The sequence below is a fragment of the Tiliqua scincoides genome, chromosome 2 (genome assembly GCF_035046505.1).
Source record: "Tiliqua scincoides isolate rTilSci1 chromosome 2, rTilSci1.hap2, whole genome shotgun sequence".
NCBI lineage: Eukaryota > Metazoa > Chordata > Lepidosauria > Squamata > Scincidae > Tiliqua > Tiliqua scincoides.
In genome coordinates, this window is record NC_089822.1 from 124,982,129 (window position 1) to 124,999,803 (window position 17,675).

At 44.7% G+C, this 17,675-nt stretch overlaps 1 protein-coding gene and 1 pseudogene across 1 annotated transcript; one reads left to right on the forward strand and one right to left on the reverse strand.

Moving 5' to 3' along the window:
* Window positions 1–4,278: 4,278 nt before the first annotated feature.
* STAC3 (SH3 and cysteine rich domain 3) lies at window positions 4,279–12,996 on the reverse strand. Its single transcript, XM_066617264.1, has 8 exons — window positions 12,980–12,996; window positions 12,791–12,882; window positions 11,580–11,646; window positions 9,314–9,360; window positions 8,752–8,837; window positions 7,575–7,626; window positions 5,696–5,845; window positions 4,279–4,377 (listed from the first exon to the last, which is right to left on the reverse strand). The coding sequence occupies exons 2-8, from the start codon at window positions 12,833–12,835 to the stop codon at window positions 4,279–4,281; spliced, it is 546 nt and encodes a 181-aa protein (XP_066473361.1). The 5' UTR covers window positions 12,836–12,882; window positions 12,980–12,996.
* LOC136643108 (5S ribosomal RNA) lies at window positions 5,525–5,644 on the forward strand (annotated as a pseudogene).
* Window positions 12,997–17,675: the final 4,679 nt, after the last annotated feature.

Below are 17,675 nucleotides of genomic sequence, written 5' to 3' on the forward strand. Positions count from 1 at the left end.
CGAATGGCTGTGTTGGCGCTTTCGTGCAGGTTCTGAATGACCTTCAGTGGTGCTTTCACACAGGCATAGTAGCACTGGGTGGGCAAGAACTGGATGTTTTGACTTTACAGATACCTGGAACCTAACCTTATTTAAGTAGGGGACTAAGGGCCCAATCCTATCTAATTTTCCAGCACTGGTGCAATTGCAATGCAGCCCCAAGGTAAAGGAACAATTGTTCCCATACCTTAAGGAGGCCTCTATGACTGCTGCCCCACCACAAGGTGCAGTGCATGCCCCATTGGCACAGCTGCAGTGGCACTGGAAAATTGGGTAGGATTGGGCCCTTAGTGCAGGAGACTTGTTAATTTTCTGAATAGGATCTTTTTTTAACCGCTTCACATACCCAGAACTGCTCGGTCTTCGCCACTCTGCTTCACCAGCTGACAATGAAAGGATAAGCACTAAGTACGGTGCCATTCAGTTCTGCCCCAGGACGTTTCTGCCCACGGAGGTGCCCTGGATTTTTGTCCCCTAGCCCAACCCAGTGCCAGATTAACCTAGTAGCCAAAGTAGCATGGGTCACGGGTCTTTTTGCACAGCAGTGTATGTTCTGTTGCTCTGCATGTGTGTTTTAAAGACAGAGGCAAAGGGATCATAGAGTTTTTGCAGGCGTTTCCAACCTACACCACACAGTCATGCTTTGTTCAAACCCTATTCGCTCATTCAATCGAACCACAGGAGAGCAGCTCCATCCGGGAAGACAGGCTGGTGGCTTTGTGGAATGTCCCTTCTGGATCTCACAGACTTCCAGGAGAGAACGAAATCTTCAAGGACAGCAGATCACTTCCAGAGTCTCAGTACTTGTGATCCCTGGATTCAAGGGCAGTGGCGCCATTGGGAGTTGAACCAGGGCCAGATTAAACTAACGCAAGACCTGTAGCAGATGTCTCTGGAGGTGCCTCAAACTCTTCCACTGTCATAATATGCTTCCTGGATTTTTATTTTAAAAGTTTCATACTACAATATGCTACAGTAGCAGGGGTGGGGCAAAGAACTGAAAGCAGAGGAGGCTGAGCTCCAAAAGTTATTCTACTACAAACCCAGTTGCCAAGTCCTGAAGGGTACTAGTGCCCTCTAGAGGTAGAAGATCATATAACTGCATCTTCTACTTAACAGCTGTCACTGCTAGAAATCCCCCCCCCCCCACTATCCTCTTGCTTGACCCTAGCAGCAATTCAGACACCACTAGCAGACAGGCTGCACCTGTCCGCTCAGCATCAAAAAGCTCAGCCCCTCCTCCTTCCCCATGAATTTTCCAGTGACGTAAACTATGGAAATCAACACATTCAACTGCACCTGTCTCTGCGGCTCCCATACATGGCCACCAGCAGGCAGAGCTCCAGTTCCCAGCCATGCTCTCTGGTTTCACATTCCAGTCAGGGACGTGGCTCTGGCATCTCTGTTTCCACTAGGCAAGAAAGAGCAGGAGCAGGGATTTTCTGAAAATAGATCTAGTGGTCGAGGGAGAGGTCAAAGTTTCGGTATTGTACCAGCCAGCCAGCCGCATGCTAGAACCCAGTTTTCCAGACCACTGCATCATCTGGAAAATGCTCTGCCCTGTGGAAGTGTGCAATTGCCAGACTTCCAAATAGCAACTTCATTACTCCGTTGGATGTTGTGCCTTGCAATGCAAATTTTTTCTCCAGGATTGTCCAAATTCTGTGACAACCTGAACCAGTTAAAGAAAGCTGCATTTTGTTTCCTGTTTTTAAGATCGCTTATTCCGCCAGAATAATAACTCTGCCTTAATATTATATTCCCATTATAAAATAATATGTGCATGGAAGTCCCATGCCTGGATAATTGGAATTCATGCCCACTTGAAATTCCACCAGATCTGTTTACAGGTTTGTCTCCTGTGGTTTAAAGGTTAAAAGCCTGCGTTCAAAAATACCACGCACAAACCTTGAGATCCTCAGGATGCTAAACTTGGCACCAGACACCAAATTTCCACCTGGGCAGTGTGAACTCTCTCTTGCACCCACGTGATACATGCCCTCACTCTTGTCACTGAGAAGCACAGGTCCCTGGACAGATGTTCAAAACGTGTTCATGTCCAAAACAGTGGTTTATCATCACTTCCTATCACCATATTGTAAATGAGACAAGAGGCAGGTAGGGTGATGGAGACATTGGATTATGCTTGTATTAGACAAAAAAAAAATGCTCAACTTGTATTGCCTTAGTCAAACTACCTCCATCTTCACTGACAGTTCCCATATCACAAAACCCACTCACGGTTGCAGTACAGAGGAATTCCAGATAGTCAACTGAAGATATATATTCAAAGACATTTTGCATCCACGTGTACACTTTTTCTTTCCACAAAACATTTCATTTAGCCAGATTGCAGGAAGTGTTTCCATAGCTCACATAACCTAACAATTCTAAATTAATCCTACTAATGCCTCCTTGCCTACACACGACTCAGACCTAACCTCTTTGGGTAAAGTTGAAATCTAACCCATGCACAGTCAGGGCTGATAAATCACAATGAGTTCACAATGCTTGAAGAGACCAAAGCTAACACGAATTCATTTTAGATAAGAGGCCAAGTACTTAGCAACAGAAAAGTCCCCCTTTGTTCTCCCTTCTGTCCCATTCCCCCCCATACCTAAATGATACAGAAAAATGCTTGTGTTGTGTACAAAAAAAGCAAATTGCATTCAAGGCCTGACAGTGTACTGGCATCTTCCTGAAACTGACTCAATATTCTTGATAGCTACATAATCCTTGTTCTTTAGCTTTTAACATGCAACCTTTGACAATCATTAACTAGCATGACATTTTGGGTTTATTTTCTTTTTCTGATTTATTTATTTCTTCTCTTTTTCCTAAATAAGCCCTTTTCCTTTTTGAGTCATACTTTGAGTTTTGCCTTGGGGATTTAGGACTTCAGACTAGACTCTGGCGCTTGGTTCTATACTACTTAGATACTTGTGAAGAGCAGGCAATCATGCCAGAAAGTCTCAATTTTAACTAAGAAAGTTGGACTTCACCAGTTCATCTCAACAGGTCTACTTAAGAAACCTAGAGTTATAAGGAAGCAGCAGCAAAATCCTGAGTTCAAGTGCAGAGAGAAAGCTGGTAAGCAACTCATGGACTTGCACATTAAGAGTCACACCAGGAGTCCGCCTGGGAGTGCAAATAGCATTGGCTCAGCTAGACTAGTCCCTGGCCCTGCAACAGATAAATCACCCAGTACTGTACTGTATGAAAGCAGCATGGAGTGTGAGGTGGGGTGCAAGAAATATTTCTGAAAAGACCACCTGACCAACTAATTAGAATGTTGTGGAAGTGTCAGCATCCTCTAAAGAGGCACTGGGGTGCCATGCACCAATATAGGGGATGAACAAGGCAATCCTACATTTTCCTTTGTTCACGTCCCCTACCTCATGTCAACAAAGAAAGTTATGACATGTCAGTTGTGTGCACAGAAGTGTATGAATGTTGCCAAAAAAAAGGCATTCATCTACTACATCAGGTTTCCCTCATAATGGACGATCACCAAAAGAGGACGACTGGAAAAGAATCCAACTCACAACATTAGGAGGAAGAGAATAATAGTGAGAGGTACTTCAACATAAGAGGAGCTTGACTGCTCCTCAACCTTTCATGCAATCAGGCCATCTCACTGGAACACCAATCCGGCTGCTTTGTCAAGGTAGGTAGGTTGTTGGGGGTTGAGATATAACATATATTGGCAAAACATAACAAAATCTAAGCAGTCCAAGCAACACCGGGAGCCAGGCCTGCCCCCCGCCCGCAAAGGGATAGCCATTGGTCTCTGAGTAAACACAGGCACACAAGCTTAGTGCTACCTGCAGAAGGCAGCAGCAAAATGCCAAGTCTACCAGTCAAGGTGAATAATGAGTCCATCCACTTCCTTTGCAGACAGGAAGCAGAACAGTTTTGGCAATGTCCCAGGACCTCCACGGCTACCATCATCAAGGGACAGCAACTAAATCCATTTTGGGATCCGCCATCACCAAACCACAGAGTTCAAGAGCACAGAGGAGCAATGAGGCTCCTGAGGTGACAGAATTATGCACTCTTTGCCTTGAATCCTAGCTCAGAAATACAGGCAGTAGGATATTTTCACTTGGGGCCACATGCACTTGCAGAGCCCAACTCCATTGCAGAGAGTCGTTGGCGGTTCAGAATCTCTCTCCAAGGAAACAACCTGGCCCTTTCCGGCCCTGGCTATGAAACCATTGGAAATGCCAGGGTTGGTGCTCAAATCTCTTGCAGGAAGTCAGCCGGAAAGAGCCCCACTTTGCGACCAGTGTAGACTTTCACGTACCCATTCAGTTCCTCACCTTTCTGCACCACAATCTACAGTAGAGTGAAGAAGAATACAAAATTGGGTGAAAATGAAAGCCAGTGGAGGACAACACATGGACATCACATTTATATCATGTATTTACATAAGGAAAGCCCAATTGACCAGGTCACAGACCCATCTAGCCCAGCATTCGCTTTCCCACTGTGGCCCACACATGGAACGGGCCACGTCTGAATGTGTGTAAAATGTGGACTGAAAAGAAAAACTGACCATTCTATTGATAGATGTATATCATAGTCAATGTATCTTTTTCATTCTATGTAAAGCCCTGGAAACTGCAAAACTGAGAAACTCACAAGTTTGGTTGCGTTGGTAAGCTTCCTTGCACTGTCCTGTTTTCTGGCTAACAAGACGAACAAGAGTGGAAGCATCTCTCTCAAATCCAGAAGCTTTTAAGTTGCATTAATATGTTAGACATTTTGAATCAGATATGGCATTTTCATACGATTTAATAATCGTATGAAAACATGAGATACAAACTTTGAAAAATATATAAAATATTGTGAGGAAACACTTGTGCCTGCTTACAAAGGAAAAGATCCTACAGATCAAAGACTTGAGCCAGTGTTCCCGCTGACCCCCCCCCCCCCCAAAAAAAACACCTATTCATGGTTCTTGCTATTCAGAGCAGTATGCATTAGAACAGGGGTGTCCAAACTTTTTGGCAGGAGGGCCACATCATCTCTCTGACACTGTGTTGAAGGCCCGAAAAAAAAAGAATTTACATTTCAAATTTGAATAAATTTACATAAATCGACATATTAGAGATGAAACTTTTATGAACGAATGAAGGTCTTATAATAGCTCAAGGCCTATAAAAGGCACAAAGCAAGACCGGCCTTTCCTTTGCTGCCGCTGCGGCATCACACAAGCAGCGGAGGGAGCCCTCAGCCTGCAGCTCACGTGAGAGGTTGAACAGCTGCCCTCACACTGAGAGCAGTTGCACTGGGTCAGCACAGGCTCCAGCAAGACTCCAGAGGGCCAGAGGCTCATTTGAGACTGGGGGCTCCCTGCAGGCTGGATTGGGAGTCCTTGAGGGTTGCAAATGGACCCCGGGTTGGGATTTGGGCACCCCTGCATTAGGATAAGGAAGGTGGAGGGAGGGAGAGAGAGAGAGAACAAATGCGCATTCTGGTTGTGGGCAGTAACTGTTACCCTGCACATGCCCGATCTCGTCTGATCTCGGAAGCTAAGCAGGGTCAGGCCTGGTTAGTACTTGGATGGGAGACCGCATGGGAATACCGGGTGCTGTAGGCTTATACCATAGTCTTTCGAGACTGAAGGTTGCCAACCATGGACCCAACGTACCTGATCCTTTTTTAGTGTGATCTGCCCAATCTCTTTGTTGCCTACAAAGGATCGCAGCACCTTGTGCACCCGTTCTCCAGCCCGTACCCGGATAATGAAGTTTGGTGGGAAGTATCCAATTTTGTCCCCAATCTCCCCAACTTTCTTACCCTAAGAGAGACACACATGGAGATGAGTCAATCCCTCCCCCCACCATGACTGACAACAAACAGGGCAGGTTTAATATAATTGAGAGTATTTGTTTCCTGAAAAATAGCAAGAAAAAAAATTCTTGACAATTGTCAATTTAACTCTCCCCACTCAGACAGCCTTTTCCCACCATCAAACATGCACAAACTAGTGAAAGAGATGTCAGGATAGAAACTCTGGCTAACATGATATGTCGATTTCTATTTCTTCCTCTCCTAAAACATACATCAGCTATCACTCTTTACATCCTGGTTTCTCATTCAGCAATTTCCAAGAGACTGTAATGAGTTGGCCTGTTCTAAAAGGGCAACATTACAATGAGCATTGCCAGAGAAAAGCTACTGAGCCCTTACACTAAATCACCACTTTCAAAGGGAAAAGGACTTCCAGTACAAAAGGGTTCTTTAAGCTCTTCAACAGAAACATTCAGTTTCTTGCCCAAGCAAGAAAGGGCTTGTCACATGTTTTAGGGTGACAGTGAAAGGGCATGTTACAAAACAAACATGGCGTTTGCAACCCTGTGGTTGCCTCCTAAGGATGAGGAAGTAGTGGGGTGGGATCATTTGCAGGGAAAAATAGGAGGATGCAGTGCTTAATCTTTTCCCCGCCCACCAACTTCTCAATATTTCTCCCCTCAGTCCATTTTTTTCCTGGTTTTGCCCTAAGACCAGAAATAAGCTGGTTGGGGTTAAGAGGGGTAGGCATTTTCGTACCCAGGTTCTCCTCTGCAAGTATCCCTCTGCAGATACATCAACACATTCTGAGGAAAAGCCACTTGGTAGCAATTTGGAGTACTGTACAGAAATTACAGGGGACAAAAAGAATGAAGCACGTAGCACATTCTCTCCTCTGCTGCTTCTCTGTTCCTTGTATCTGTCCCAAAGGTGTTTTTTTAACAGCCAATAGTGTTGAGGCTCCGTGACACACTTTTGACCATAATGTGTAATTAGATCCTTAAGTGAAATGTAATGTAAAAATTTAAATTTTAATGACATTTGAAGAAACGTAAATGAATATTAAACTGGTTTCATTGTCATAGTGTTTTTCAAGAACCCGGAGTTTGTAAGAAAATTCTGTTTAAAAGATCAGAAGCCTTTCCACAGAATTATAAATAAGACCCAGTTTCGCAATCGGCAGCGCACCAATCTCACACAGTCTGTTGAGCCTCCACACCTGACTGCCGCTCTGCCTTTCTCTCCAAGATCCATTAACATCTTTGTACTTGTTGATTGTGGTGGCTGTCAATACTTCAGCTCTGGTTGCAGTCTTAAGGATAGGAAATCTGAATGCTGGCGTTGGGCATTTCAGCCACCACAAGCAACAGGTGCCTGGGAACAGTGATGTCATAGAAATGGTTCGTTCATCCTTTGATTGGATAATGGCATTGTTAGAGTTTACCTAATGATGGATAAACCATTGAAAAAATTTAACTGTGTCATGTAAACTATACTGAATGCACTGAAAGAGCAGAGTGTGACTGCTGCGAGTAAAGTCAAACGAATCTCGTTCAAAAGTTACATCTGAGGCGAAGTTCAAATGCAATGCTTTTGCCTCTGCCTTAAGTTTTGAAGAATTTTTAAAATACATCAGCTCATAATAAATCCAAAACTTTGCTCCAAAATAGCAACACTTGGCCCTAAAGCAGAAACACAGTTGCCCTCTCCTTGTTCCCAATGAGCCCACTCCTTACCCGCCACCATTCTTCATTGGAGTCATCAACAATGGCAATTTTGTCCCCAGGGCTGAAAGAGAGGGCTCAAGATGAAATTATTGCTGAAAATAGGTGTGTGTGTACATTCAGAGCTGCCCACAAACATTCTATAGCCTGGGACCAAGACGGCCAGAAGCAAATCTCCCTGCACCACTCTTATTACTATTCACCCAGATAAAGGAGGAGTCCATGAGCATTAGAGGTTGCTGAGCAAAAGACAATGTGTGCCATTGTCCTCCTTCTCACATCACTACAAACCTAAATGGAAGACCTTGCTGATGGAAGCAGCAACTAGAGCAGGTTTTGGTGGGACCCTACTGTCCTTGCTCACTCGGCCCAAGTTTGCTTTCATAAGACTTAGTTGCTTATTTCATTCTCCTCACTCCATTCTTCTCTTTGGCCTTCCTAATCCCTAAGAAGTTTCCCAACTCACAGAGTCCTCCCTTGAAGGATAAAGGCAGGGTGTTGGCCTGGGGCAATTCAACCAGTGCACAGCCCTCCTATTATAGCCATCATGAAAGCACAAGGCCCAAGGCAGTTTCCCCAGTTGCCCTGCCCAAATGATATCTCTGGTCCTGAGGCACAGCAGCATGGCGTGTCAAGTTCCAGCATGATCAATGTCCTCTGTAAGATGCCAGACTCATTCAGTGTCGCTTGATTGCAGTTATGAAGTAAGGTGACACTGAATTAAAGCTTTATGAGCTTCTCTGAGAGACATTTATAGCTTGCACTTCAAGTAGTAAACAAAGGGGGATAACCATTGTGTTCCACAGGCCTCTGCTGTTCTTAAATAAGGGACAATCTTTCAAAATAATCAAACTATGCAAGCCTAGTACTGGCTCAGTTCCTCATTTCTTACTTAGTCCATCCCATTTATATTCCACACTTTCTCCTAAATGATAAGAGCAGTAATGTGTGTAGATTAGGTTGGACAGTTTTACTCTTTTTCCACTGCAATCTTTTAGAAGTCTTTCAGCTTAGAAATTGCAGAATTTTTTTGTGCAAAGCTAGTTTTGAGCTTAGAGTGTTACCACAAAATTGGCAAAGTATATCGAAACGCGATCCAAATTCTTCTACACTGGGCCTTGTCCCTGCTAGGCAGTGAGAGATTTAAGCCAGGTATGTTTGACACCCACCCCGGCTCCTAAGCACTCACTGGAAATCCAGGTCGTCCTTCTCCAAGGCTTTGAAGCGATAGAGGGCAATGAAGTAGTGAGACTGTGGGAACCCAGCCTGCTGCTTCTTATTCTGTCCAAGAGAAGAAAGGAACCCATGAAGACTGGCCAGTGGAGCTCTTGACAGGAGCCAGAAAGCCTGAGGTCTGCTCAAGGGTTCAAAAGAGAAGGGCCTGGCCAAGACTTCCGAGGCAACCTGCCTCAAACACATCCCTCCCAGCTTTTTCTCTTGTTCCATTTCGGGGCAGGGCACACAAATAAGTGCCACACACATACAGTGGCCAATTCCCATATAGGGACTTGCCAGGAGAATGTCCCCATGCTCCTTCAAATGTCCATAAAAAACCTGAACTGTGTGGAGAACTCTCAGAGGTTGCCTGCAGCCATTTCAATTAACGAAGCAGCTGGGGAAAGACCCAGCTGAGTTACACCACACACATCAGGCATTGAGGAGTGGGACTTCCCAGCAGCTCTTTTCAGGAATGGCACATAGTATCTCTTCACCCACCCCTAGCCCCAAAGAGGAAAGGGGTAAGAAGGTACCTTGTCATCTGGGGTGTTTTTCTCAGGCTTCTGTCCTTCTGGATTTCCTAGAAGCAGGAAGGATTCAGAAGTCTCTCTTTATTTCCCCAGGCCTTTAAAAATATATCTCTCTTAATCCCTGCATTTATGCTGCTGTTTTAACTGCTGTTGTGATATTTTATTGGAGTTTTCACTGTACTGTTATTGTAAGTTGCTGTACTTTAAAAACCCCAATTTTTAAAGGGCAGGTATAAATACATAAGCCAAATAAATATAAATAACCCACTTTGCATCTCTTTTATATTTGCAAGAAGTATTACAAGGTTAATTTTAAGCCATGAGGCTGTAAAACAGCAAGTAATGAAACCAAGATAGATTTGCTCTCTTTTAATACCAAATATGTTTGTATTAATGCCAACCAGTGCCCTCCAATTTTTAATTTGTTTTCAGTTATCCTGCTCACATAAGAGAAAGGTGGATTTCCACACTAGAATTCCACAAGCATCTGAGGCTTTGATTTCTTAAGGTATCTTGTTCAATGCTGTGCTTATCATTTGTTTCTGACGTAACTCTTTTACTGCGTCACCGGCTTCAGAAACCTTTTGTAACCCCTGTGACTCCACAAAAGAGATAAGACAAAGGCTAATCTCTGTGTTGAACAAAAAAAAAAATGATTCCAGAGTAACATGGATTCTGCAGAAGAAATGTGGCCATTTCTTTCATTTTGCCATATGCAAGTACCCTCTGCCTTCCCTCCCACCCAATTAGCTTATGTAATTTGACCATGCATTGCCCATGAACATTCAAGTCCAATCTATGTCTGCTGTTCAAGGTCATCATAGAATACTAGATCTGGTCAGAGGGCACTTTCTTCCTTTAGTCTAGCATTGCTAAAAGGCATAATCTCAGCAATGTATGCATTTCTGGGCAAGCAGACAGTCCTGCTCTTACAGCGTATACATTCCGGTTAACTTTGCCCTGGGGGAGAGACTGACAGCAGTATTTTCCCCTGGGCCTGATGCAAAGACCCCTCCCTGTTCTGTCTCCAACTCCTGAGAACTGCAAACAAGCACTCTAAAAACAACCTGCCATTTGTGTAATCATGTACAAATGTGCACGGTCATTGCTGGATCCTGTGCCTAGTGATAACGGTCAAAAGTTTTACTACCCTAAAGGGCCCCTGGCAGACCTGCAAAAAGGAATGGGGTCATTCTAGTGGTTCAGACTGTGCCAGAACGCCCAGGAAACAACATCTAGTACATGCGCCAACGTTGTTTGACAGAATGCTGCCCTCCAAAACCCATTGGCCAGTGTTGTCCCCAGCAGTGTTCTCAGAGCTCAAGTTCAGGCTGCTTCTCACGCCACATCTTTCAGAACTGAGATCTTATGTGTGTCACCTTCATGAAGTCAAATGATGGCTAAACATGCCATTTTCATGAGTTCACCCACCATTTCAACCAGGATTGGCCTTTCGTTGAGGCCAACTGAGGCAGTTGCCTCAGGCAGCAGATTGGACAGCCTCCCACCCATTCATTTCCACTGTTCCTTCTGCTCCTTGGACTGGAAAAGGAAAAGGGAGATGGAGTAAAAGAAAGGGGGTGTGGTGGGCTTGAATATCAGAGACAAAACCATTCTGCACCACGAAGGCTGAGTACTTCAATCTGCCCACATTATATGCAAAATTGCTTAGCTGCATATTGTTATTTTGCATAATTTTTCTGCTGCTAATCAACTGCCCTCTGATCTCCAGAAAACTTACAGGGCCTCCTTCTTGCTTCAGAAATTTCATCAGGGGCTTCCTGCACCTGTCAAACCTCTCTTAGGAGATATAAGAATGAAACTTGCCTCTTAAAATAAAGCTGAGAGCCTCAGGTCCTGAAGCTCAGGAGGCTGAATTATACACCTCAGACCACTTTCTGCTTTTCCCTGCCCATTTGCACTGAATTGTTGAAAACACAGCTCAGGCAATAACAGCAGCGTGCGTCCTCCTCACAAACTACAACTTCAGTACAAGGCAACTTGAGAACTACTAATTCAGAGTTTTGGGGATTGTTAGTGCTTGCCGGGCTTCGAAACTATTGAGTGTACGCACAGGCATTGCCATTTTGCAGCTGATAGAGTGAGGCTGAAAGGTTTTATTTTTCATGAACCATTTTTGTCCCTCCCTTACGACTGACTGTTCATCTGTTTCTTCTGTAATTGGTCTGCATCCTGTTAGCAGCCTGACAGATGTTTGAACTGCACAGCCTTCGGGGAGCCCGTCCTTCAAGGCCTGGCACTGACTTACCTCCCTCGGGTTTTTCACCCTCCTGTTTCGGAGCCTCGGTTTCCTCCTCCATCATGGCAGCCAATGGCTAGAAGGTGGGAAGGGAGATGCATCAGAAGGAATAGCACATGCCATGTTGCCCATTGCAGTGAACCTCACTCAAACAGAGATATCTAAGGCACCGATTTCTAGCATCAGAGGTACTAGGAAATGGAGTTGCGTAAACAGACTGGCGCAAGAGAGCATTGCGGGTAATGCATCATATGCATTATTATGCAGGTCTTCAGGACAGCTTAGGAAAGGCTTGCAAGACATTTAGCAGGCATACAAACATTAACGATTATTTAGCACAAGTGCTGATTAGATATAAGCAGTGGTGGTTGTATTTGCTCTTAATTGTGCTTTGCTCTTTGTTTTTAATTTGACCATTTGAGCCATCTTTTTTTACTGAAACCTGATAAGTATATAAATCATATAAATACTAAGGAAAAGAATTTACTGAGAACATCACAAAGACCCTTCTCTCCTTCTGCAATAAAGATTCTCAGTTTGTGAGAGATTTCTTTGACTTCCAGATATATTGGTAGAGTTGCCAGTTCCCAGTTCACCTCAAGCTGCGATTGTTTTTGGGTTGGTTGGCTAAATATTATTTCCCCTGCTGGAAGTCTGCCATTCCCATATTCTGAGACCACAACTACACACTAAAAGTTCAGCAGCCACTGAAAACAGCCACCCCATATTTAATTCCTCATTCTCTTACTCAAGTCCTTTCATCAGTTTCATGTGTTTCTCTTAACCCCACAGTCGCAGCCAATGCTGTGGGCAGGAAAACAGCAAGTCTATGCTGCCAGGACTCAAGTAAGTTGTCCTAGATGCTACAGTAGGGGAGGTGGGATTCAACCACAAAGCTGTTGGTTGTGGCAGCCACTAGTGTTTAACGTAACATGTCATTCAAGCCTAAGAAAGACACTGTGTGAAGGAGGAAAAGGAACACCAAGTGCACAGGCTTCCAGCAAGAAAGTAATGATTTATGAGTAACATATATAGCAGTACGCAGCCAAAGGGGAGGTGTTGGCAACATCAAGTACTATAAATCACATTAACCATTAGAACTCACTTGCTCCTAAACCCACTAATCCAACCTTGAAGGTCGTGCCCTGCCTGTCAGCAAAAGAGACTGTTATGACTACCAGAGATGAGCCACCCCTTCCACCCCATAAGAGACCCCTTACGTTCTTTTTGTCCTCTTGCCCTTTCTTGCGCTCTTTGTTTGCCATCACAACACCCGTCCTCAGTGTCTCAAACACAGGGTCACTTCGGTTAGCTGCAGGAGTGAAACCAAAACATTAGGAGGTTTGGTTTTTTATCATGAAGGAGAGCCCCCCATGGGGAAGGGAGACAGGACTGCATGAGTTACTTACCACCAGCAAGTTGCTGGGCGCTGTATAACGGAGAGCTGTAAGCACGACGAAAACCAGGAGGCTGCAGGGCAAAGAGGAACATTACAAATGGGCCACATTCCTGCAAAAGGGAGGGGAGTTGCACCTCCTTTGAAGAGCATCTTATTCTGACTTAAAAGGGGGGGGAATATCAATTTTTGTAATATGTTTTTAATAATCTGTTTCCCTGTACCTTTTCATCAGACACAGAAAGCATTCAGTCTCTTCATGACTTTTGAGGGAGGAACCCTGGATTCCCTGTGAGGTTGCTATAGCACAATTCCTCACCTCTACTCCTTTTAAGGTAACTATTTATGGCATGATTCCAAGGGAAGGGTGCCAAGGGGTGGCAAGAACTGCTAAGGGGAAGTGGCTGTTCTTCAGTGTGATTCGTAAGACGTAATGACAGTGGAGGAGGTGGTTCCAGAATGATCATAAGAACATAAGAACAGCCCCACTGGATCAGGCCATAGGCCCATCTAGTCCAGCTTCTTGTATCTCACAGCGGCCCACCAAATGCCCCAGGGAGCACACCTGATAACAAGAGACCTCATCCTGGTTCCCTCCCTTGCATCTGGTATTCTGATACATAGCCCATTTCTAAAATCAGGAGGTTGCACATACACATCATGGCTTGTACCCCATAATGTATTTTTCCTCCAGAAACCCGTCCAATCCCCTTTTAAAGGCGTCTAGGCTAGACGCCAGCACCACATCCTGTGGCAAGGAGTTCCACAGACTGACCACACGCTGAGTAAAGAAATATTTTCTTTTGTCTGTCCTAACCCGCCCAACACTCAATTTTAGTGGATGTCCCCTGGTTCTGGTATTATGTGAGAGTGTAAAGAGCATCTCCCTATCCACTCTGTCCATCCCCTGCATAATTTTGTATGTCTCAATCATGTCCCCCCTCAGGCGTCTCTTTTCTAGGCTGAAGAGGCCCAAACGCCGTAGCCTTTCCTCATAAGGAAGGTGCCCCAGCCCCGTAATCATCTTAGTCGCTCTCTTTTGCACCTTTTCCATTTCCACTATGTCTTTTTTGAGATGCGGCGACCAGATCAGTAGCCCCATACCTTCTTATCCCCATGAGCTCCAAGTTTGTCTTCATTTGCCCGCCTGATTGGATAGGTTCTCCCATAAGGCCAATTCAGGCAGCACTGCCCTCACTCCTATCAACTATGTGATCCCGGACTGGTTGGAACCATCAAGGAGAAGAAAGATGAGGGGAAAATGATGCCAATGCCACAGTAACCCAAGAAACAATATCTAACTGTAAACGACAGCAAACAGTATTGGGGGGGAAAAAAACCCAAACACAAGGGGGCTGGAGAGATCCATTTCATCCCCCTCAAAAGCACAACTTTTGTCCCCAAAATGCTTCCAGATGAGCACTTTTGTCACTACTATTTAAAAATAAATATCACCATCTGCATAGGACTTTAATAATATCTTTACTATATTAATCCACCTCTGCAATAGGTTGCTATGAACCTGATTTGCAGGATGAAGACTGAGGCTGAGAAACAGCCCATCCAAAGCTATCTACTGAATGTAACAGGCAGAGAAAGAATTTGAACACAGGACTTTTATGAACCTAACATAGGATAACTCTGTGTGTGCGCGTGCACACATGTCTGTTTTTGGTTGTGCATCTAATAAGGGTCATCTTGCTTGTAAACCAGCTTCCATTCCCAGTATATGTAGATTCACTTCACCTATAGGCTTCACATATAAACTTCACATATAGGCTGATGGGTTCTGAGCTGTCTGAGACAGATCAGGAGAGAGATCTTGGGGTGGTGGTGGACAGGTCGATGAAAGTGTCGATCCAATGTGCGGCAGCAGTAAAGAAGGCCAATTCTATGCTTGGGATCATTAGCAAAGGTATTGAGAACAAAACGGCTAGTATTATAATGCCGTTGTACAAATCTATGGTAAGGCCACACCTGGAGTATTGTGTCCAGTTCTGGATGCCGCATCTCAAAAAGGACATAGTGGAAATGGAAAAGGTGCAAAGGAGAGCGACTAAGATGATTACGGGGCTGGGGCACCTTCCTTATGAGGAAAGGCTATAGCGTTTGGGTTCTTCAGCCTAGAAAAGAGGCGCCTGAGGGGGAACATGATTGAGACATACAAAATTATGCACAGGAAGGATAAAGTGGATAGAGAGATGCTCTTTACACTCTCACATAATACCACAACCAGGGGGACATCCACTAAAATTGAGTGTTGGGAGAGTTAGGACAGACAAAAGAAAATATTTCTTTACTCGGCATGTGATTGGTCGGTAGAACTCCTTGCCACAGGATGTGGTGATGGCATCTGGCCTGGATGGTTTTAAAAGGGGATTGGACAAGTTTCTGGAGGAAAAATCCATTACGGGTTACAAGCCATGATGAGTATGTGCAACCTCCTGATTTTAGAAATGGGTTGTGTCAGAATGCCAGATGCAAGGGAGGGCACCAGGATGCAGGTCTCTTGTTATCTGGTGTGCTCCCTGGGGCATTTGGTGGGCCGCTGTGAGATACAGGAAGCTGGACTAGATGGGCCTATGGCCTGATCCAGTGGGGCTGTTCTTATGTTCTTAGATGTAGTGAAATGCACACATCTCTGATCATGGTGGCTGACATTAAGGTTCTGCCTTATTTCATCTATAGAAGTTATTTTCATGTAAGAAAAATCTTGCATACACAGTGGCCCATATGTCCGGCTATAACCCGTTGCACCACTGGGCATTTAATGCATTCATATCCCATCTTTTTTCCATGGTGGTACACAAAGCAACACATCTGGGGCTCCCAAGAGGTCACCCGTCAAGGCATTAACAAGACCCAGACTTGACTACCTTCAGCAAGGTGACTACAGCATATACCCTCGGATTCCACAGGTGGGCTAGGGAAAGACACTAAGCCTGCAATCCTATACACCCTTACCTGGGAGTAAGTCCCATTGAACCAAATGGGTCTGATTTCTGAATAGACATGCATAAGATTGCATTGTAATTCTTCAAGATCCTGCAGTTCAGATGTGCATTAGACGCACATCACCGTAAGGAGAGAGCAGTAATGTGGAGACACCCTTAGGCTGATGACTGAATTTTGCCTACTTCCTGGGTCATAGTGGGGAAAGAGGTGGCTGGATACGTGCACAAGCCTGCATGCACCCATGCTTCATTTTTACTCATTTCTCCACAATATTTTGAAGTCGTTTTTGCAGAAGTGTGTGACTGGTGAACGCTAGCCAGGTAGGGTAGAGGGGGGGGGGTCAAGCTTTTCTGCTGAAACATTGACAAAACGTACAATTCTACAGTTCTCAGCCTTATAATCCTACAAGCAGCTCCATTCAATCCCATTTTTCATCCATAATCATGCTACTGATAAAACTACAAAGTTCTATACTATTGTGAAGGTACTGATGACGCTCTATGGCAAAACTAATGGCTTTCATACTTTTTCCAAAAGGAGACTCTTGCAAGATACCATACCCTTGTATATCTTTTGCGATGTTATTAAAATGTGCCAAATCCATGCCTCTAATGATGGCACACAAGGATTCTTTCCAGTTCATCCTAGCATCAAGCTAACCTAGCCTCTGCAACTTCTGCTCTGTTCCCTATGCAATAATCCAAGAGCGATTTCTCCTGTTCTCAAAATTATGGGAGGATTTTAAATCTGCTCTTTACGTCTAAACATTTTTCACCATTGCACATTGCACCATGCACATTGGGGCAAAAAATCAAAACTTTAGATATAGGCTGATGGGTTCTGAGCTGTCTGTGACAGATCAGGAGAGAGATCATGGGATGGTGGTGGACAGGTCGATGAAATGTCGATTCAATGTGCGGCGGCAGTGAAGGAGGCCAATTCTATGCTTGGGATCATTAGGAAGGGTATTGAGAACAAAACGGCTAGTATTATACTGCCGTTGTACAAATCTATGGTAAGGCCACACCTGGAGTATTGTGTCCAGTTCTGGTCGCCGCATCTCAAAAAAGACATAGTGGAAATGGAAAAGGTGCAAAAGAGAGCGACTAAGATGATTACGGGGCTGGGGCACCTTCCTTATGAGGAAAGGCTACGGCATTTGGGCTTCTTCAGCCTAGAAAAGAGACGCCTGAGGGGGAACATGATTGAGACATACAAAATTATGCAGGGGATGGACAGAGTGGATAGGGAGATACTCTTTACACTCTCACATAATACCAGAACCAGGGGACATCCACTAAAATTGAGTGTTGGGGGGGTAGGACAGACAAAAGAAAATATTTCTTTACTCAGCGTGTGGTCAGTCTGTGGAACTCCTTGCCACAGGATGTGGTGCTGGCATCTAGCCTAGACGCCTTTAAAAGGGGTTTGGACAAGTTTCTGGAGGAAAAATACATTATGGGGTACAAGCCATGATGTGTATGCGCAACCTCCTGATTTTAGAAATGGGTTGTGTCAGAATGCCAGATGCAAGGGAGGGCACCAGGATGAGGTCTCTTGTTATCTGGTGTGCTCCCTGGGGCATTTGGTGGGCCGCTGTGAGATACAGGAAGCTGGACTAGATGGGCCTATGGCCTGATCCAGTGGGGCTGTTCTTATGTTCTTACCATCTGCAGAGTATGGCTAAAGTGATCTGAACTGACTGCGCATCATGTGGCGGGGAGTGCCAACTTTCCGTTCAGGGCCAAGCACTT